At 38.3% G+C, this 24,336-nt stretch overlaps 1 protein-coding gene across 1 annotated transcript in view; it reads right to left on the bottom strand.

Annotated features, from left to right (window-relative positions):
• LOC126095163 (aminopeptidase N-like) overlaps positions 1-24,336 on the bottom strand; it is a 297,387-nt gene that overhangs the window by 125,508 nt on the left and 147,543 nt on the right. The window contains exon 9 of the mRNA XM_049909885.1: positions 13,159-13,312. Coding sequence (XP_049765842.1) covers positions 13,159-13,312 — 154 coding nt within the window. The remainder of the gene's footprint in view (positions 1-13,158; positions 13,313-24,336) is intronic.

Here is a 24,336-nt window from a genome sequence, read left to right as displayed (position 1 = left end):
ACCAGAGTTAAGCCAGTTAGTTGACCTCTCCCACTTCTCAGGATGGGTGGAGTAGGGAGGGGGGGATGATTGGTTTAAAGGGAGGGAGACTGAATAGTAGCAACTTTAATCTTGGTGGCATGGCACTCCGTATGTGCCATTACCTAATTGCATTGGCAATATCGATTTGATTGTAAGTTGTGAGCTTGGGCTTTGGTTGGGGCATGGCTGTTGGTTTGGCAGACTGGTAAAGTCAGTTGGCAAGAGGGAACATGGCTGGCAAGTTTTTGCTGGTTGAATCACTCAGGGACAAGCCTTGCTGACTCTCTTAAGGATTGACAGTGCCAAGTTGGGGGAAGAGCAGCATATGTCATGTGCAACCTGGCTGGCAAATTCATGGCCTACATTGCAAACTTTAATTTTATAGCACCTTGATGACTGACAGCATGGAGTGCAGCCAACAACACATCAGCCAGAATCCTGCAAGTCATGGCTCCTTCACCCCTGAATGGAGTTAAGTGTTGTTTTGTTACTGTTTGGGTATCTGATATTCCAATGTCATGTCTGTGTTATGTGGGCCAATTTTTTGACAAGTCTATGACTGGTTGTGAATATGACCATTGGTCAATGTAACTATTCACAGCTTGTGTTCCAGGCTATATTCCATGCAAGTGTACTAGTATTTCCTGTTATAAATTCAATAGATGGTTAAATCTATAACATAATCTGTGTTGGAGGCAAAACACCCTTCGTAGACGAGTATGCTTAAGTCATTGCATCAGCAGGGGCTGATATTTCCACTTCTAAATGACAACTAATTTTAAGGAGTGTTAAGCTCATAACTTGTATGTTTAGTTGTTCGTGTGATTAGCTGTGATTTTCTACATCGTAGGCATTCTTGTCTAGCCTTATTTGCACATTTTACTGTTCCCTTCTGGAGTGTGTTGGCACGGTAGTTATGGCAGTGGATGATGCATTCCTGTTCCCTGGGCCCAGAGCAGAGATGTGTTAGCTTTCTGTCATAGCAGCACTTCCATCGTCGCACAGTGTCTTGGTTTGCTGAAAATCTGGTGCCTCAACCAGCCCATCCTGGTGGCTCAAGTTAAGTTGACTGTTTGATGTGTGCCAATGTGGAGTGTCAGCAGTTAATGGGGAACCAGAAGTCTGCCCTATTTGGTGAATTTAATAAACTCATGAGGTTTAAAGCATATTTTGCAAGATCAAAACTCCTTCTCACTATATGTGCTCTTTAACCACTCGTTTAAACATTGCACCCTTATTACTACAGCCAAGGACGTTAAGTTTAAGGCTTTTTACTTTTCAGTATAAACTGTTGAGCCTTTCCTTGATCCACAGTCATTAGTTAACTCCACTCATTGTGAAACTTACCTGCTTGTTCCTTGTTGGCTATGATAGCTGCCTGCCATAATCCTCAGCTTACCTTGAATTTTGTCCATCAGTATATTCATTAAAGGTCATTGTCAACATTTCTACTGGTGTGTACAAGTTGGAAGTCACATTTAAATCACATGTCCTCCCAGCTTATCTTGTTTTGGGCAACTGTGTATTATTTAAGTGTCATTACCAATGATTTGTTGGTGTGTACCAGTTAGGAGTCACATTTAAATCATGTAACTTCCCAGTTTGGATTAGATTTAGTTTTTGTTCCATAGAAACAATAAAATAAGGTGATTCTCGTGTGTGTCGAACATTTCAGAAAGTATAACATAAAAACATAAAACATTTGAATATAATGCATACTACTCTCATCATTTGTCAGGAGATTTTCAAAATAGGTGAATACAATGCAGTAAAGTGGCACAGCTAATATTTACAGAATTAACACGCTATCAGAATGAAACATTGTTATGCACTGTTAATAAATTTATCATACAAAAAATAACTTATCTTGACTATCGTGACCAAGTGCTGTCAAAACTGAAATCTAACAGACATTTTTCCTTAAGATGGCTTATCATTCTCTGTTAAGATACACTAGACTCTTGCTAATCTGGCCCTCAGTAGTCCGTACTCTCAGTAATTCGGCGCACATCCACAAACATGCACAATGAAGTATAGAGTGCTACAATGCTTAGTTAAACAATGCTTCATATACTGTAATTGAAATTGTAGTGTTCTTTACTGTTTGGAAACATGTCTTCTAAAAGGAATCATGTTAGACTAGACCTTAAGCAGAAACTGGAAATTTTAGATAAGTTAAATCAAGGTTCTTTGCAGAAAGCCATTGCTGCTGAGCAACTATTGCTGGATGAGCAACTACCTATGAGATCAAAAAGAAATAAGATGTTATTTGACTGTACTCAAGACAAATGGGTAGTGAGTTGGAAAAACGGAAGTCTATGCAAAAGAGTGAGAATGAAGAACTGGATGTAGCTGTTTACAGATGGTTCATACAACAATGCAGGAAAGGAATTCCAATCAGTGGCCTGATTGTAAAGGAAATAGCAGCTGCATTTAACACACAACTTGGTGGTAGTAACTTGTTTGCAGTGAGGGAAGGTCGGCTATCAAACAGGAAAAAATGACATGGGATTCGGCAGCTGAAAGTCACAGGGAAAGTCACTCAGCTAACGATAAGGATGCTGATGAGAATGTAAGCAAGATATGAAAGATGATACAGGAAGAAGATTTAACTGCTGATGCCTTGTATAATGCTGATGAAACAGGACTCTTTTACAAGATGCTTCCTTCAAAAACATTAGCTGCCAATAACAAGAAGGAAGCTCATGGTTACAAGCAACAGAAACATCGTGTAACATTAATGGCATGTTGTACAGCAAATATGAGTCATAAACTACTGCTTATGGTGACTGAAAAATCCCAACATCCACGTTGTTTTCAATACACTAACATAAATCCTCTACCAGTGCAGTATTGTGCTCAGAAGAAAGCGTGGATGTACAGACAAATATTCTCTTGCTGGTTCCTTGAAACCTTTGTACCAACAGTGGGAAAAGAGCTAAATAAGAAAAAGCTTCCACTGAAAGCTATCCTTCTAACTGAAAATGCTCCCAGTCAACCTCCATATGTTTCTCTAAAGTCTGATGGTATACAAGCACTCTTTCTCCCACCCAATGTGACAGCCCTAATTCAGCTAATGGACCAGGGTATTTTGGAATCAATTAAACACCAATATCGACATTCAATTCTCGTCTCCTTGCTGAATGAAAGTGAAACGACTCTATCGAGACTACGCTGAAGGCATGGAAAGCAATTAACATATGTGATGTTGTTTTCCAAGCAGCTGAAGCATGGGATAAAATGGAGAGCACTACCATAATGAAGAGCTGGAGAAAATAGTGGTCATCCATTGATGCCAAGTTGGATCCAGTAGTGAGTGACAACAATGAGCCAGTCAATTTGGTATTATCAATTACTTTGTACACTGATGTGTTCCACAACCTTCCAGCTACATGGCTAAATGTGATACGGACCAAACTTTAACAGATGAAGAAATAATCAAAAGTGTGCAAGAAAGTAATGATGAAAGTGATGAAGAAGAGGATACAGGAGGGGAGAGCATGAAGATTTCTCATGCTGCTGGCACTGAATTTGCTGAGGTCTTCCTAGAGTACATTATGCAATAACCAGATCCTTGCAGTACCGATGTAATGCTTGTAAAGCGGTTGCATGATAAAACATGCCATCATCGCATATCATCATTGTGACAGTTAAAAGTAGGGACATGTTTCACAGTGAGTGATACGACTGTATAATTATGTACAGTATACAATCAAGGACAAAGTTTTCTTTGAAAATTAATTTATTTTTTGATTTAACAGAATATATACTCTATGTTTTAATATTGTATCCTTCGGTTTAATGAAGTACAGTACTGTACACTTTTACCTCTATGTTTTCAAAGTAAATAAAAACCAAAATAAATCAATAAAGTAAATTTCAGAGACTCAATAATCTGGCACTTCTGCTAATCTGGCACCCATACATGCCAAGAATGGGCAGATTAGCAAGAATCTAGTGTATTAATGTACTGAGTAGAAGGAGTTGCCTATCAAAAAGTCTTTCAGACTCTGTTTGAAGCATGCTTTATAGGAAATCAAGTTTGTAATGGTTGCTGGCAACTTATTGAAAATATGTGTTCCTGGACCCAGTTTTGTCTGTGTTTGGGGGATTGCGTATTTTATTGCATAAAGGATTTTTATTGAGTCTTTTACATTGCTAAGAGCTTTCCAACAGCCACAATCAGTGGCATGACTTGTTATCCTTTCTGTATTTTGGATGTGTGTGTGTGTGTGTGTGTGTGTGTGTGTGTGTGTGTGTGTGTGTGTGTGTGTGCGCTTACAGCCAAGGCTAGTTGGTGTGACTTCTTTGTTGTTTTTTGGGAACTGTATACTTCAAGTTTCAAGCCGTGATCTTAATGGTATAAATTTCTAAAATTAGATTTTAATGAATTGAGCCAGTTCAAGTTATTTTTAAGACTATGAGCATTGTGATTCTTTTAACAAGGTTTTTTTAAATTGTAATTATAATATTGTTGTCAAGCAATATAGTGTAGTCCATGGAAACAACAAAAGACAAAATGTGGAAGTCCACCTTCCATGTGCTTTCCTTAAAGCTATCCCAACCCTAATTGTGAGGTATCATTATAGCTGCTGTATTTTTCCTCTTGAGAGGTTGTTTTTCGTACTCTTATCTAAGACTGGATGTAACTCTTTGTCATGTGGAGATTTTTGTTATAACATGGCTCCAAAACCTTCTTTACTTGCATCTGTGTGTAGTTTAATTTCACATTTTGGGTTGCAGATTTTTGAAACTTTATCCAACAAAAGAATATATTTGAGCATCATAAATGTTGGCATCTGCTCTTCTTCAAAGTACATACTCAATTATTCCTCTGTAAATTGCGCAGAAGTTTGACAGTTGCAGAGCAAATACTGTTGTACCTAGGAAACTTTGTATTGCTACAATAGATTTCAGTTCTGGAAAGTTCTGAACTGCTATTGTCTTTTCAGACAAAGGTTGGATTTGCCCACACACTATAACAAACTTAAGGAACTGAACAGTTCTCAATAAGGACTAGCATTTTGCAAAATTAATTTCAAAGCCACATTCTGCTGTAGTTTTTAACACTAAACCAAGTCACTGGTGTGACTCAGCATCTCTCTTTGTTGGTATTATAACATTATTCATGAAAATAAGTACGATATTTTCTCAAGCATCCCTAAAAAAGAGTGTTTGTAAAACACAGAAAGACTGCAACTGAATCTGATAATCCAAATGGAAGTTTCCTAAGCTGAAAGTGTCCTGAGTGTGCTGCAAATGAGGTATATTTTCATCTTTCCTCTTTAACATTAACTTAAAAAATGAAAAAAAAAGAAAAACATTATTGAAATCTAGTGTGGAAAATAAGCATGCATCTTGGGGCATCTTGTAGTTTATCTATAAGGTGATCTATAATCTATTAAGGACTATGGGTAATGATCTTTCTCTGTGATCTTGTTTAACATTCTATAATCTATAGGCCTACAGACACAGTAGTCTCCATTTTTCTCTGTTTTCAACTACAACGTGGCAAGTATTTCATATGAACTCTTTTATAATCCCTTCACCTACCCACTTCTGAACTTGGTTATCAACATATTCTTTCTCTCTTGGAACAATCTTCTGCATCTACTATTTATCAGTTGTTGTTCTATCACCATAATCTTCATTCTTACATCAGTGGATTTTGTATTTGCTGGGGTGTAAGTAGTCACTAAATCTTTGATGGGTTCCTTTGTTTCTTCCCTAACAGAGCTTTCAATACCTCATTCTGGTTTGTCTGCTACACACAAGACGAACTTCCCCTTCTGACTTCCTAATGCCAACTCTGCCCTTGTTCATTCAAACTTCAGTCTGATCCAGAAAATCGTTTCCAACAACAATTTCTCTCTGGAAACCACACAAAAATCTCTGTTTCAATTTTCACATGATCAATCTCAAATATGCCTTTAAAAGGATGTAGTGGAAAGATAAAGTTTTTCCCAAATCCTGTCACAATGACATCTATATTTTTGCAAACTTTGAGTATCCGTAGTCTCATACTGTAGCTTTACTGTAAGGATAAATGATGATGGCTTCCTCTTGGGTAAAATATTCCGGAGGTAAAATAGTCCCCCATTTGGATCTCCGGGCAGGGACTACTCAAGAGGACGTCGTTATCAGGAGAAAGAAAACTGGCGTTCTACAGATCGGAGTGTGGAATGTCAGATCCCTTAATCGGCCAGGTAGATTAGAAAATTTCAAAAGAGAAATGGATAGGTTAAAGTTAGATATAGTGGGAATTAGTGAAGTTCTGTAGCTGGAGGAATAAGACTTTTGGTCAGGTGAATACAGGGTTATAAATACAAAATCAAATAGGGGTAATGCAGGAGTAGGTTTAATAATGAATAAAAAATAGGAGTTCACATAAGCTACTACAAACAACATAGTGAATGCATTATTGTGGCCAAGATAGACACGAAGCCTACGCCTACGACAGTAGTACAAGTCTGTATGCCAACTAACTCTGCAGATGACAAAGAAATTGAAGAAATGTATGATGAGATAAAAGAAATTATTCAGATAGTGAAGGGAGACGAAAATTTAATAGTCATGGGTGACTGTAATTCGACAGCAGGAAAAGGAAGAGAAGGAAACGTAGTAGGTGAATATGGACTGGTGCTAAGAAATGAAAGAGGAAGCTGCCTGGTAGAATTTTGCACAGAGCACAACTTAATCATGGCTAACACTTGGTTCAGGAATCATAAAAGACGGTTGTATACATGGAAGAATCCTGGAGATACTGACAGGTTTCAGATAGATTATATAATGGTAAGACAGAGATTTAGGAACTAGGTTTTAAATTGTAGGACATTTACAGGAGCAGATGTGGACTCTGACCACAATCTATTGGCTATGAACTGTAGATTAATACTGAAGAAACTGCAAAAAGGTGGAAATTTAAGGAGATTGGACCTGGATAAACAGACTAAACCAGAGGTTGTACAGAGTTTCAGGGAGAGCATAAGGGAACAATAGACAAGAAAGGGGGAAAGAAATACAGTAGAAGAAGAATGGGTAGCTTTGAGGGATGAAGTAGTGAAGGCAGCAGAGGATCAAGTAGGTAAAAAGACGAGGGCTAGTAGAAATCCTTGGGTGACAGAAGAAATACTGAATTTAATTGATGAAAGGAGAAAATATAAAAATGCAGTAAATGAAGCAGGCAAAAAGGAGTACAAACGTCTCAAAAATGAGATCGATAGGAAGTGCAAAATGGCTAAGCAGGCATAGCTAGAGGACAAATGTAAGGAGGCATATCTCACTAGGGGTAAGATAGATACTACCTACAGGAAAATTAAAGAAACCTTTGGAGAAAAGAGAGCCACATGTATGAATACCAAGAGCTCCGATGGAAACCCAGTTCTAAGCAAAGAAGTGAAAGCAGAAAGGTTGAAGGAGTATATAGAGGGCCTATACAATGGTGATGTACTTGAGGGCAATGTTATAGAAAGGGAAGAGGATGTAGATGAAGATGAAATGGGAGTTATGATACTGCGTGAAGAGTTTAACAGAGCACTGAAAGACCTAAGTCGAAACAAGGCCCCGGGAGTAGACAACATTCCATTAGAACTACTGACAGCCTTGGGAGAGCCAGTCCTGACAAAACTCTACCATCTGGTGAGTAAAATGAATGAGACAGGCGAAATACCCTCAGACTTCAAGAAGAATATAATAATTCCAATCCCAAAGAAAGCAGGTATTGACAGATGTGAAAATTACCAAACTATCAGTTTAATAAGTCTTTGCTGCAAAATACTAACGCGAATTCTTTACAGACGAATGGAAAAACTGATAGAAGTTGACCTTGGGGAAGATCATTTTGGATTCCGTAGAAATATGGGAACACGTGAGGCAATACTGACCCTATGACTTATCTTAGAAGCTAGATTAAGAGAAGGCAAACCTATGTTTCTAGCATTTGTAGACTTGGAGAAAGGTTTTGACAATGTTGACTGGAATACTCTCTTTCAAAATCTGAAGGTGGCAGGGGTAAAAAACAGGGAGTGAAAGGCTATCTATAATTTGTACAGAAACCAGATGGCTGTTATAAGAGTCGAGGGGCATGAAAGGGAAGCAGTGGTTCGGAAGGGAGTGAGACAGGGTTGTAGCCTCTCCCCAATGTTATTCAATCTGTATATTGAGCAAGCAGTAAAGGAAACAAAAGAAAAATTTGGAGTAGGTATTAAAATCCATGGAGAAGAAATAAAAACCTTAAGGTTTGCCGATGACATTGTAATTCTGTCAGAGACGGCAAAGGACTTGGAAGAGTAGTTGAACAGAATGGACAGTGTCTTGAAGGGAGGATATAAGATGAATATCAACAAAAGCAAAATAAGAATAATGGAATGTAGTCAAATTAAGTCGGGTGATGCTGAGGGAATTAGATTAGGAAATGAGACACTTAAAGTAGTAAAGGAGTTTTGCTATTTGGGGAGCAAAATAACTGATGATGGTTGAAGTAGAGAGGATATAAAATGTAGACTGGCAATGGTAAGGATAGCATTTCTGAAGAACAGAAATATGTTAATATTGAGTATAGATTTAAGTGTCAGGAAGTCGTTCCTGAAAGTATTTGCATGGAGTGTAGCCATGTATGGAAGTGAAACTTGGACGATAAACAGTTTGGACAAGAAGAGAATAGAAGCTTTCGAAACGTGGTGCTACAGAAGAATGCTGAAGATTAGATGGGTAGATCACATAACTAATGAGGAGGTATTGAATAGGATTGGGGTGAAGATGAGTTTGTGGCACAACTTGACTAGAAGAAGTGATTGGTTTGTAGGACATGTTCTGAGGCATCAAGGGATCACCAATGTAGTACTGGAGGGCAGCATGGAGGGTAAAAATCGTAGAGGGAGACCAAGAGATGAATACACTAAGCAGATTCAGAAGGATGTAGGCTGCAGTAGGTACTGGAAGATGAAGAAGCTTGCACAGGATAGAGTAGCATGGAGAGCTGCATCAAACCAGTCTCAGGACTGAAGACCACAACAACAACAACAACAACAACAACAACAACAACAGTCATGAACATCCTGTCACAGTAAATTCACTGCCACAGTCAATTAGCACCTTCACCTCTTGGTTATTTATTTGTGCATTTTTAAATTTATAGTTCTTAATACTCTTCTTAACAGTGTTTGCATTCATTGTCGCCTTTTGATTATTCTTCTCCTTCGAGCATTGAGATGTGAGCCAAACTCATTGCAATCGAAGCATCCTTCCCTCTTGCTCTTGTGGTTGCAATCAGTTGAACTGTGACCACTGGCACCACAACTGAAACACTTTCTCTGGATTCCAAGCTGCACTTTCAGCATTTCTGTTACTTGATTCTTCAGCACCTTTCTTTACATTTTCATTGCTATAACATTTGTTATTTCTTTTTGGCAATGACTTCACAGCTCTTTTGTAATACCTTAGTTTTTCCTTAATTTCTTTCTCACTTCTGTGACATAAAGTAGAAGTTTTGTGCCTGAGTTGTGTTCTATCCCATCAATCACATGCTGAAATAGAGAGTCGCAGGTTCCAACCCATCAAAAATTCTGTTTCCTCAAAGTTCATGATCCACTTTTTAACTGGATATCCATCACCACCATTAAAAAGATTGCCCTAGAAGTCACAAAATGATGGAAACTTTCCATTCATCTTGTTAATATGGTGAGAATCATGTTTCATTTTTATTGCCTATTTCTAAATCGTAATCATTTTCCATCTTCTTTTTCAGTAAACTCAATCCTTTGTTTCTACTCATTTGGATTAGATCCCTTTCTTCATCATTTGCATCAACACCATCCTCTTCACATTCTATGATGTAATTAATTTTCACCACAATTTTGTCAATGTTGGTAGTCATTTCATTTTTTGCTCTACTATCTATACACAATATAAGGTAGATTGCCCCTAACTCCAATCCTGAAAAAGATTCTTCAGTGAATGGCTTCTTAGCTTCAAAATCACCAGCTGGCGACTGAAAAGTAAAACCAGAAAATTCTCTTAAAAACTTTCAATTTCTTCTGTCATCTGTAACCATTCTGAAAATTAACTTATGTATAGATTTGATGTTTTGAGTTTATATTTCTATTTGCTTTTCTGATTTCACCTACTGTTATTATTTCTAGATTTTTTTGTTGGCCCTACTTCCCCTTTCATCTCATTTAAAATTTCTCCTTGCATCGCTCTGCTACCGCTAATCATCATTAACATGCGAATCCTTGTCATAGATCCAAAATTGGCACAATTAAACATCGCTATGTTGCCACAGACAAAATGGTGCTCAGAAAACTTCATTGTGAACACCACATCACAGTTTAGGCAGCAAAACTGCGTCATCACATGTTCAGTTAACTTCAGACAGAGCCCCAAAAATTTGCAGGAGAAATGGTTCTGATTTTCATGAAGAACTATTTATTAACCTCCTAGTTACAAATGTTACTACTGAACTGTCAACAAGAGAATTGAACCAACAAACTCTTTTTCCCCCAAGAACATTGTTTCTCCATTTGCAACATGTCACCAGTCTCAATAGCAGAGAATCTCTTAAACACCCATCCAAATCCTGTCACCCTGGCAATGAAGCCATTTCCACCAATGAGAGAAAATTTGTTGATACCATCACTGTGGAATGTTTGTCTTTGTTGCTAGAGCCACAACCTCACCTCTACTTGCGCTGCTTCATCACTACTGAAGTGAAGTCCTCAAGGGTGTTCTTTAAGTTTTCAAAACATGTGAAAATTAAATGGGGCCAAGTCAAAACTGTATGGAGGATGATCAATGGATTGTTGCAGATGTCACAGGTTGTGTGTGTGGTCTGACACTTCCATGCTGAAGAAGAGGGCACTCAATGTGTGAAATAACTCTGAATTCTAAACTCTATTGCAACACGCACTTTCTCATGCAGTGACGTAGTTATGCTACACACTGCCATGTTACATGCTACAATTCAGAGTCTAGAGGCAGAGGGCTCAAAACATGTAGATATTAAGAATGAAGATGTAGAATGTTTGTTTAATTTCAAAAGTTTTAAGAAATTTCAAATAAAACATTTTTTTGAGCATGCCTTCACGTATTGCCCTTTCGGAAATTTTGTTTATTATTAAACATTTGTGGCTGATATTACTGATATTATTGACTATTGAAACAAGAAAATGATAAACAAAAATCATGAGTACATAACCATACCTTTTGTTAAAATAAAATAACTTGAACGCTATCTCTTTGGTATAAACTACTCACACCTGTTGAGATTGTTGCTCACTGCATTATAGCCCCAGTTCCCAGAAATGACGGTGGCTGCATATTTGTGTGTGTGTGTGTGTGTGTGTGTGTGTGTGTGTGTGTGTGTGTGCATGCGCTTGTGTGCACGCGTGTGCGCATGCGTGCGTGGGCGTGTGTGCATGCGTGCGTATGTGTGTGTGTGTGCACGCTTGCGTGCATGCACTCACACACGTGTGCATATGGTTTTCTACATCTCATACAGGCCTCTGCCTAACAACTTAATAATACCCAATAGTATTCTTTTGAACATGCCCATTTGCCACTCTAGGCCTCCTATAAGTGCCAAGTAGCAACTTACCCTATTCATATTACTCTTATTCCATACCAGATTATCCAAAGTTTAATTTAGCTTAGGAGCTTTCAATAAGTAATGCAACACATTTTTCCCCAACCGCAGGTTGGTTTTATTCAGGATCCAAATACACCATATTTTTCAACATACTCTCCATTCAGTGTGATGGCCATACATCACCTTGCTTGCTCCTTGTCATCCATGTGCTACTTCCCATAGACAGTATCCTTCATTGGGCCAAACAGACAGAAGTCAGACGTGCGAGTTCTGGGCTGTAGGATGGATCAGGAAAAACAGTCCAGTGAAGTTTTGTGAGCTCCTCTCAGGTGCATAGACTTAAGCAAGGCTTTGCATTGTCATGGAGAAGGAGAAGATTGCATTTTTGTGTCGATGAACACAATCAAGTTGTTTCTTCAAGTTCCTGAGCCTAGCAGAATACACTTTTGAGTTGATTGTGGCACTATAAGGAAATAAATCAAACAGAATAACCCCTTCAGAGTCCCACAAGACAGTTGTCACGACTTTATTGGCTCAGGGTGTGGTTTACATCTTTTTCTTCTGAGAAGAGGTTGTATGGTGCCACTCAGCGGACTGCTGTTTTGTTTCCAGTTCAAAATAATATACACATGTTTTGTTACCTGCGATCATGTTAAACATAAAATTGTCACTATCAACTCATAATGTACAAACAACTACAGACAGAAGGTCCTTTGTTGCACTCCATTGCCTTGGGTTACACAGTGAGAAACCCAGATTTGAGTACCCCAACTCGACGAGTGCGTCAATACTACCAACAGATGCCCAGTTGTGCAGCCATGTGTTTGATTGTGATCTGTCAATCAGCTGGAATTATTGGATCTGCACATTACAGCACAGTTGGAGTCGCAGCTACGTGTAGCCAACCGGCACACGTGACCTCATTGTGATCATGACAGATGCCTCGCCCAACGACTCACCATGTTTTGTTAACTGCGAGGTCTCTGTAGACATTCTGCAAGCACTTGTTAATACCTGAGATGCTCGGGTTTTCTGCCAAAGACACTTGATGACAGCTCTGTCCTTGGAATGTACCTCAGTTACAGATGCGATTTTGGAGGCTACGTTAAGTGCCACTGCCTGTTGGAACTACATGAAACTACAGCAGCTGAAGTGGGAATATTCCATGATCTCCCACAACAAATTCCACATTTTTTCAACTGAACTTGGCCAAGAAAAATGTGTGTTGCATTACTTATTGAACACCTCTCATAAAATCCAACAGTCTTATTTTACATGTACGTATTTGCTGCTCCATAGCTCCTATCTGTGAAGAGTAGCCACCTACTGTAATTCATATTACTGTTATTCCACACCAGATGTGTCACTATTTGATTTAGTTTTACCTGAAACATTTACACTTTCATTGCTGATAGTGTTGTGATGTAGCATATCTTTTGTGTTTAATAACTCACCTGGCCAAATAAATTATTTTTAAAAGATAAGCAATTTATAAATATATATAATGAATGAGATAGTTATGTGAGAACTTGCACAACATGAGAAGCACACACCTGTGTCAAGGTGGCATTCTGCCCCTCCCGGGTAACGTTGATGACTGGGAAGCCAGGTGTGGTGGTCCAGGTCTCCATATAGTCCGCCAGCTCCGGGTAACCCTCCTCTGCAATTGCAGCAAACAATTCCTCCGGCAGTGCACTACTGTACATCCTGAGGACACACACAGCACCTCCACTTGAATACTCTGTGTACAGTGTATGCCTGCTTACTAGCAACTAAACACCACAATGACTTAAATTAATTGCAATGAATGCTTCAAAAGAAAAAATGTTGGCGATCAGCCTCTTCGTATTGTATTTGTCGACATAGGAAGAGATTTTTTATGTATTTATTTTATTTATTTATCATTTGACAAAGTACACTGTATGGATCAAGATACATTTCTATTTTATGCACTGACAGGTACATAGTTTTTACTGTCTACTGTTGAAGAAAAATATAATTTATTAAAAAATTATTCTACAGCTATTTCATATTAAATTAGATTTTGTACCATTTTTCTTTTGATACAATAATGGTATTGCAATTGTTTCGAACAGTAGTGCACATATATTCATTAACACTGTAATAACAGTTTTCCATTACAAAGTTTAAAATATTTGAATTTTGTCCAACAGAGGAGTTCATATACTGGGTAATTTTTGTATTTTGAGAACTTTAATTGCTGGTTTACATGAATCTTTCCATTTAAGGTTGGCTATCATTCTTATGGCTCTTTTTTGGAATTGAAATACTTTATTAATGTTTGTTTTCGAGGTGCCTCCCCACAAAATTATGCCGTAACTTAATGTCATATAAATTAATGCACAGTATATTGTTTTCATAATGCCTGTATCTTTTAGATATCTGAGATGGTGCAGCACATATAGGTTTGTACTGAGTTTCCCCCTTATATATTCTATGTGCTTATCCCAGTTTACATTTTCATTGGCAATTATCCCAAGGAACTTTGTATATTTGGTGTTCTCTACTGTGCACTCATCTATGCATACTTTGATATCTTCACTGTGAAAGTTTCAAAGTTTGAAGTTTACACAAAGTGTTTTAGTAATATTCTTGTGCAAGTTTAGTTCAGTAAACCTTTATATGGCATTATTTACTTCTACACTGGCTTTTATTTCTAGCTTTTCAGTGTCTTTATCCTTGAACAGAAGAGTTTTGTCATCTGCATAGGTAACTATACTACCATACCTAATCATATTTGGGATGTGATTTGTGTATAGAATGAAGAGTACTAGGCCAAGAATGGAGCCTTGGGGCACAGAGAAGTGTAAAATTCTTGCTTTAGTTCTTATTTTTTCACCAATAGTTTTTGTAATTTCAGTATATTGGCTCCTGTTTGTCAGGTATGAGAAAATCCAGTCTCCTGCATTTCCTCTTATGCCATATACTCCTAATATTTCTACTAAAGTTTTGTGGTCTACACAGCCGAATGCCTTTGTTAGATCCATAAATACTCCTATACATTTATTTTTAGAGTCCAAGTTTGTTATGACATTTTCGATGAGATCTATTACTGCCTCTATAGTGCATTTATCTTTCTGGAAGCGAAAATGATTCTTGTTTATTGTTTCATATTACATCAGAAATGCAACGAGTCTCTGCATAAGCTCATTCAAATATTTTTGATATGACTGGTAAAAGAGCTATAGGCCTATAATTTTCTAGATTGTATTCATTCCCCTTTTTATGTATTGGTTTTATCAGTGCTGTCTTTAAGCACTTTGGAAAAGTTCCTTCCAGGGATGATGCATTGATTAGTTGTATAAGAGGTTTCTTGAGTTCCTGCATACAGTGTTTAAAGTCTATACTTGATATTCCGTCAATTCCACATGTCTTTGTTTGTTTTAGCTTTTTTATTGTCTTTAATGTTTCTTCTTCTGTCACTGGGAAAAGTGCCATTGTTTTTCCCTGGGGATTAATAAATGTTTTCCATGTGTTATTGTATATTTTGTAATTTGTTTTTTTTCTTCTTTTAGTTTTTGGCCTACTGTGGCAAAATAGTCGTCGAAGAGATTTATGATTTTATTCTGTTCAGTTATAGTTTTTTTGCTGATCATGAACTGTATTTTGCTGTGTTCCTGCGAGTTGCTGGGTTTGTGATTTGTATTTATAATAGACCAACAAGCCTTGCTTTTATTATCAGCAGATAAACTTAATGCAGTACAATGGAGTGACAAAAGTCATGAATTACCTCTCAACATTGTGTCAAATCTCCTTTTGACTGAAATAGTGCAGCAACTCGATGCGACATGGACTTGACAAGTCCTTGGAAGTCCCCTGTAGAAATACTGACCTGTGCTGCCTCTATAACTGTCCATAATTATGAAAGTGTTCCCAGTGCAGGATTTTTGTGCACAAATTGACTTTTTGATAATGTCCCATAATTGTTTGATGGAATTCGTATCAGGTGGCCATATCATTTGCTCGAACTGTCTAGAATTTTCTTCAAACCAGTTGCTAGCAACTGTGGACCAGTGACAGGGAGGATTGTCATCCATAAAAACTCCATCGTTTGGGAATGTGAAGTTTATGAATGGCTGAAAATGGTCTCCAAGTAGTTCAGTTGGACCAGAGGACCCAGTCAATCCTATGTAAACATAGCCCACACCATTACAGACCGCCACCACCACATTGCACGGTGTCTCGCTGACAACCTGGGTCCTTGGCTTTGTGGGGTCTGTGTCACACTCAAACCCTACCATCAGCTCTTATCGACAGGAATCAGGACTCATCTGACCAAGCCACAGTTTTCCAGTCATCTAGAGTCCAACTGATCCAATCATGAGCCCAAGAGAGGCACTGCAGGCGATGTCGTGCTGTTAGTAGAGGCACTTAAATTGATTACCTCTTGCCCTAGACCATTAGTACCAAATTTTGCTGCACTGTCCTAATGAATACATTTGTTGTAGGTCCCATGTTTATTTCTGCAATTATTTCATTTATTGTTGTTTGTCTGTCATCACAGACAACTCTATGCAAATGTAGCTGCTCTTAATCGCTAAGTGAAGGCCATCCACATATGTATACTCTATTGTGAGAGGTAATACCTGGATATGGTATTCTCTGCAGACTCTTGACACTGTGGATCTCAGAATATTGAAGTCCCAAACAGTTTCCAAACTGGAATGTCCCATAAGTCTAGCTCCAACTACCATTCTGCATTCAAAGTCTTAATTCCCATCATGCGGCCTAACCGTGTCAGAAAACTTTTCACACGAATCACCTGAGTACATACGACAGGCACATCAACCCACTGTCCTTTTATATCTGATGAATGTGATACTACCAACATCTGTACATGTACATATCACTATCCCATGACTTCTGTGACCTCAGCATACATCCTTATGGATCTAAATGGATTGTGTCATAATTAAAGCAATTCACAGCTGGTATATGAAATCTCTACAGCAAGAACAGAAATAGAAAACTTTCCCTCAGATGGATTTAAAGTTACATATGAATTTCATTAGAGATGCAGCTTATCACCAACACTTAACAACATATATATAGGGTAAGCATTGAAAAATTATATGAAAATGTTAAGAACACAGGTATCCCAATAAATCATAGTACTATTACCCACTACAATTTGCTGATGACCAGTTAATTTCAGCACAAAGCAAAGAAGACATTGAATATATGACAAGGAAATAAATATAGGAGTTTAAAAATGGGGTTCTAAGGTAACATCCATAAAACAAAACAAAGTGATAGGACACTGGAGGAAGGAACGGAATCAATTGCAATAGAAGTCTACAAATAAGTAGGAGTAAAAATCACACAGCATGGTAAACAAGATAAGCAAAACTAATTCAAAAATAGATGCTGGAAAGTTCAATATTTGTACATTAAATGATATATTATGGAAATAGAATATTAGAAAGGAAACAAAAGAAAAAATCTTCAAACACTTATTGTAAACAACAAATTTAAACTTGGTTCTGCTTCTGGTTTGTGACTGGATGGATTTACCTAATTTTGTGGTGCTGAATTCACTGGTTAAAATCAGATTTTTTCTATCATGTCACATTTCCTTGATACACAGCACAATCGAAAACTGAATTGGCGAACATTAGCACAATTAAAAGAAAATAGAAATACATATTCAACACTTTAGAACTCAGTACTGTTTAACAAATAGCTTATATATATGGACATGATGCCAATAGAATTTCTAAATTAGTTTACAACATATTTTAAACTTTAATCTGCTTTGGTATTTGAAAAGTGTGACCATAATGCTCTTCTTTTGTTTGTTGTCCCTCTATCACACCTCCCATTTAGTGACAATTTGTGTATCTTCTAGTACCCATGTACCAAAAAGCACAAAAATTAAATAAATTGACATCCAAATAAAAGAATGGTAAACATAGAAATATGGAAAATAAACAATAAAATCCCTTAAGAACTCAAAAATCTTTTGTGCTAGATTCGACTTCTGCAAACCAAACTGCATATTAATTGATATATCACACCCCAGATGCAAACTGGCTTTACCAGTTTCTTTATTCAGTGTGAAAATTCCAACAGTGGACTAACAAACAGCTGATCATAAGGTATTCTTCCAATTTGACACCACTGAAGATCCAAGATCAAATTGAGCAATGATGTTTTCCAGCATTTGCACTACCACCCGGTTGCTCTTTGATATCACTTCGCAATCATTCACAACAATGCAGAGAACAGAATATCAACTTGCTAGTTGACACCTTACCAGGATTCGTGTATGGCAACAGACTGAATTTCAATTTAATGGTTGTTGTCATGATTTTGCCATTATTAATTTTAGAGTAACAAATACTGTGCATTTCCTTTAAAAGAAAAAGAAAGACTGTGACCTGGATGAAGTGCAGATCTGAATTATTGAGCTCAGGTAAATGTGGTTTCACTATACTTTTGGCATCTGCAATTGCATTTTTATTTGTTCATCTGTTAACTGTAAGGTGTAGATACTGCCAAGAAGTAGGACTTTCAAAAATATGGAACAAGTCACAGCATGCATAAAAAAAAGCAAGGAAAAATAATACGTGTACTGTATGAACAACTAACTTGCACTATACTGCTTAATGCTTATCTCTCTTATGCCATGTATGCATATATTCAATCAAATACATGTATCTTCTGACAGTGGTATTGGGAGATCACTAAACAGTGAGTGCCAGAAACAACAGATGGCTAAATTTCAAACTGTATGGCACACATTGTTTCTCATAGCTGCAAATTCTGGGTACCTACAATACTGCTATGTGAGTGATGGGAAATTGATACACACAGTTCATTAGTTAGTGTTCCATGGGTCATAATTGCAGCCTATCATTATGATATGCAATAAGTCAATTCTACAATAAAAGTACAATCTGCCAGTGAAAAATATGGGATCATACACAGCCCAATCGCATTAATGTTACCACTGCCTACGTTCGACGTCAATGTGCTGTAACCACTTGTGGAAAACAGATGACAGGTGCCAGCAGTAGGAGTGGAGAGTGTATAAAGTGTGTCATGGGGACACAGGAAAAAGTACAGTCATTGTTGTAATGTGAAAATGGAGTGATTTATCTGATGTCCAAAGGGACATAATCATTGAATTTTGGGCATAGGGTGGAAGCATTTCCGAAATAGCTAAGTTTGTTAACTGTTCATGAGCCTCCATGGCTAAATTATACCATGTGTGGCAATATGGCACTATCCATAACGAGTGCCGAGGAAACTGTGTTGCACCACTGTGGTGACAATGAAGAACAATGGCTGCAGAGATATATACTGGTGAATAGACAAGCAGCTGCTGAACAACTGAATGGCCAGATGAATCTAGGTGCTACCAACAGTCTTTCCTCAACAACTGTTTAGCAAATGTTGCTATATATGGACCTATGCAGCAGGTGCCTCATTCATGCACCCATGGTGAGTGCAATTCATCGGCGATGAAGACTAATTTGCATACCGATACCACAACTGCACTTCCACTGAATGGCAAGAGGTGGTCTGTTCAGATGAGTCTCATATTATGCTCTGGGGAATGTTTTCGTGGCATTCCCAGCTGATCTCATCATTCTGGAAGGCACAATGGATCAAAATTGTTTGTTTTTTTATTTCTTTTTTTATGATGGCATCTACCAGCAGGATAACGCAACATGTCATACGGTTCACAGCAGAATAGTACCAGAATGTGCTTACCCTACTCCCATGGTCACCAAAATTCCTGGATTTAAACCTAACTGAGAACCTGTGGGAGTACCACAATTCATCTGTGAATGTCATTGATCCTCAACTGAGAAACCTAGCGGAGCTTGCTGGGGCGCTGGATTTGGCATGGCACCAAATCTCTGTCAGTGCTGTCCAGAACCTTCTTGACACTCTTCCAGCACATCACACAGTGGTCTGCACTGCAAAAGGTGGTCATTCAGGCTTCTGTCACATGGACACATTTATGTAATTGGTGTGGGCATTTAGCCATTCCCAAATTTGTAATAGAGACACTATGTTCATTGCAGAACCCTTGTCATTGTGAGTTTAGAAATTGCTGTATAACACAGGTTTGTGTGAGTGTTCAATAGTTCACGCAAAATTATATTGTTTCCTTACCACAAAAATGGTTTCAGCGTTGTCCTGAAGTCAAGGCAGATGCAAGCCTCAGATTCAAGTTGCTGAGGTACAGATCCCAACTTCTCCCTCCGTTCCTTCCATGCACAGCCCTTACTGAGCTGCAGAGAGGGACAGTTCTGACATCTCGGCTCACTCTGGCACCATTCCCAGCATCAAATAAACACAGCTACACCACAGTGCTCGAGTGAGATGGGGCAATGGTAGCCCACTAGACGGAAGGTTTGAATCTGTGTATGACTGTCTAGATTTGAGATTTCTGTTATTTCCTTAAATTGTCTAAGGTGAATGCTGGGATCGTTCCTGTGACAGGGCACTCTGTTCTTTCACAGTTAAAGCTTATGTTTTTCTCTACAGTGAAACGCCAAGCTCAATCTCCAAAATCGTTCTGCAACACCATTCAACTTCCACCCCTAATCCTCACAGTGTCACTACCCTCCCAATTCAGCACAATATTACCAATGCAGTATTTTACAATTTGTCTAGAAGGGAGGGAGAAGTGTGGAATTTCAATGTCAAGATGACGTTGCCTTCTCAAATTATACATGGTGCAACACAGCGCTGCATGCAGTTATGAACTCTTCACCCTATTAGGCACAGTTGAATGGCAACATCACAAACTAGGGTCATGAGAGCCTTCTCAGATCAGTCCTAGGCTGTTGGTCATAGCTTCCACTGATAAGCTTGAGGTTTATTTTGAGACATTCAAAAGCTGGCCATGGGTTACATTTTACCCATATCAACCAAAAATGAAACTCTGCCAGTCAACATTACATAAATTTCACGAGTATGAGTAGGTCTCACATGCTGAGGGGTCCACAAAAATTTAATTATCTATATAGACAATTCACCAACCTCAAGAATTGAGAATATTGACATATTTTGCCTACTATTGATATCACTACTGCTGAGATACTGGTCTTAGGAATTTTGAGACTGTACCAAAATCTCTACAGTAGTTAGATATAAAAGATTTAATGAAATATTTTTTATTTAAATACTAAAACATGACTACAACTTACATTTTGCATTTGCATGTGGTAATGTTTTTCTAAATTATGCTTTTGACAGATGACGAACACAAAGTAAGTTCTAATCCGGAAAAAATATTTGTATGTGCTCATATATTAACAGCTGTTGAATTTTTTTCCTTTATTTTAAGCGTGAAACCTCATTTCTTGCCAATGTCATGATTCTAGGTCAATGAGAAGTATCCTAAAGGTTTTAATTAGTGACTTTCTGAGCACAAAACTATGTGATCCAAATTACCATATCTTTTGATTGCACTGATTTAGAAGCTTGAAACTATGTTCATAGCTCCGCAGACAGTGTAACGTTTCTTATGGTAACCTACCACAATAAATATTTCCGTCACCTTTTACTTCGCAACTTACAGACACACACAGACACACACACACACACACACACACACACACACACACACACATATATATATATATATATATATATATATATATATATATATATATAAACAAAGATGATTTGACTTACCAAACGAAAGCGCTGGCACGTCGATAGACACACAAACATACACACAAAATTCTAGCTTTCGCAACTAACGGTTGCCTCATCAGGAAAGAGGGAAGGAGAGGGAAAGACGAAAGGATTTGGGTTTTAAGGGAGAGGGTAAGGAGTCATTCCAATCCCGGGAGCGGAAAGACTTACCTTAGGGGGAAAAAAGGACGGGTATACACTCGCACACACACACATATCCATCCACACACATACAGACACAAGCAGACATATACAGAGGCAAAGAGTTTGCCTCTGTATATGTCACAACACAAGCAGACATATATATATATATATATATATATATATATATATATATATGTGTGTGTGTGTGTGTGTGTGTTTGTCTCTGTATATATATATATATATATATATATATATATATATATATATATATATATATATATATATATATTTAAAAAGAAAGATGATGAGACTTACCAAACAAAAGCGCTGGCAGGTCGATAGACACACAAACAAACACAAACATACACACAAAAATCTTTCGCAACCAACGGTTGCCTCGTCAGGAAAGAGGGAAGGAGAAGGAAAGACAAAAGGATATGGGTTTTAAGGGAGAGGGTAAGGAGTCATTCCAATCCCGGGAGCGGAAAGACTTACCTTAGGGGGAAAAAAGGACAGGTATACACTCGCACACACACACATATCCATCCGCATATACACAGACACAAGCAGACATTTGTAAAGGCAAAGAGTTTGGCCCAAACTCTTTGCCTTTACAAATGTCTGCTTGTGTCTGTGTATATGCGGATGGATATGTGTGTGTGTGCGAGTGTATACCTGTCCTTTTTTCCCCCTAAGGTAAGTCTTTCCGCTCCCGGGATTGGAATGACTCCTTACCCTCTCCCTTAAAACCCATATCCTTTTGTCTTTCCTTCTCCTTCCCTCTTTCCTGACGAGGCAACCGTTGGTTGCGAAAGCTAGATTTTTGTGTGTATGTTTGTGTTTGTTTGTGTGTCTATCGACCTGCCAGCGCTTTTGTTTGGTAAGTCTCATCATCTTTCTTTTTAAATATATTTTTCCCACGTGGAATGTTTCCCTCTATTATATATATATATATATATATATATATATATATATATATATATATATGTGTGTGTGTGTGTGTGTGTGTGTGTGTGTGTGTGTGTTTCGCTAAATGTGTTTGTCTCTGTAAGTTGCGAAGTAAAAGGTGACGGAAATATTTATTGTGGTAGGTCAGCATAAGAAACGTTACACTGTCTGCGGAGCTATGAACGTAGTTTATTCTGTTATTATCCAAAAAACAGCAAAAAGATACAATTTTTTAAATGGGACAATAGTTGTTTCTATCATACACTAGAATCAGTAACAAAAGCTGTGTATACATCAATTTAAATTACATTCCTATCACTTTTAGTTTGGGAGCTACAACCCTTCAAAGTTTCAGGGGCAGATATTCGTACCACACATGCTGCGCATAATGCAATGCGCCTTCTAAATGCGGTGCGGCAGAGTTGTAACGTCACCGGAGTCAGGGAGTGAGAAGCTTCCTCAATACGCTGTTAGACTGCCGACTGTCACCGCACACAGCCTTATGCCTGACAGTTCGAGCCACACAAACAAACGGGGCTCAATATACCACAGTTACTGACATCAAATGAAGATGGCCTACATGAGCAACAAGTACATTGACATGTTGCTGATGCTCGGTGAGTGCCGACACGATGCCACTGAAGCAGCCATGACATACACCGTGAGATATCCTAGGCGAAGAGCTCCAGGAGCCATTACGTTCTTACATGTCAAACAATGACCACGGGAAACAGGCAGCTTGATAATGCGCCACAGTAACAGATGAAGAACTGCAAGAAGTGAGGAGATGGAGTTGTTTGTTTTAGCTGCAGTACGCCACGATCCTCATGTCAGCTTACAAGCCATTGCTGCAGTCGCTGGTGTCAGTCTCACATCTGTGTGGCGTATAGTACATGGCCACAGGTTTCATCCATACTGCCTGTCACTGACACAGGAGCTGCATGGGACCGATTTCCGTGTGAGAGTTACATTCTGTGAATGGGCCATGTGTAATTTAACGCAGAAGTCTTTACAAGGTGTTATGTTCTCTGATGAGTCCACGTTCACAAATTATGGTGCAGTGAATCGCCATAATGTGCACTACTGGGCTGCAGACAATCCTCAGTGGGTATGACCTGTCGACCGTCAATGTAGGTATCTATTAATGTATGATGTGGAATGATTGGGTATGAAATCATTGGCCCACACTACTTCCCAGGTACACTAACAGGTGAGTTATATCATGCATTTATAGTCAACAGTTTTGGGTGGTCTGATCAAACATGTGATTCCACACAGGAGAGTCCACATGTGGATGCAACATGATGGTCACCCATCCCATTCTGTGCGTGCTGTTGTGGAAGACCTAAACAACAGGTTTGCAGGAAGGTGGTTGGGGGACCATGGACCCTCTCATAGCCCACAAGGTCACCCGATTTAACACTATTAGATTTCTTTTTGCGGGGATATCTAAAGGTTTGTGGTTATGTCAGTGAGCCCACATCCCCAGATGATCGAAAAGGATGCATGTTGCTCCGTGACACCGGCAATGTTCCATCTCGTCTGCAGATCCTTTAGAAGGCACATTGCATTGTGCATTCAGGAACATGGACATACATTTGAACATCTCATTTAAATCAACTTCCACCCGCCACACAGCCATGTATTATGTACAATGTGTGGTATCTGCCTCTGAAACTTTGAAGGATTGTAGCTCCCAAACTAAAAGTGATAGGAATATAATTTAAATTGATGTACACACAGCTGGTGTTACTGATTCCAGTGCATGATGGAAACAATTATTGTTCCATTTAAAAAATTGTATCTTTTTGCTGTAACTCTTTGGATAATAACACAATAAACTATGTTCATAGCTCCACAGACAGAATTTCTGCTTTGTTGAATACCAGCCTTTCTACTGTGGCTATGTCTGTGTATGCTTTTGAGACATGTACTAAACACACCTCCTCTCCCCCTCT

The sequence above is a fragment of the Schistocerca cancellata genome, chromosome 8 (genome assembly GCF_023864275.1).
Source record: "Schistocerca cancellata isolate TAMUIC-IGC-003103 chromosome 8, iqSchCanc2.1, whole genome shotgun sequence".
NCBI lineage: Eukaryota > Metazoa > Arthropoda > Insecta > Orthoptera > Acrididae > Schistocerca > Schistocerca cancellata.
The sequence above is the reverse complement of the archived record's forward strand: the minus strand, read 5'-3'. Positions and strand labels throughout refer to the sequence as shown.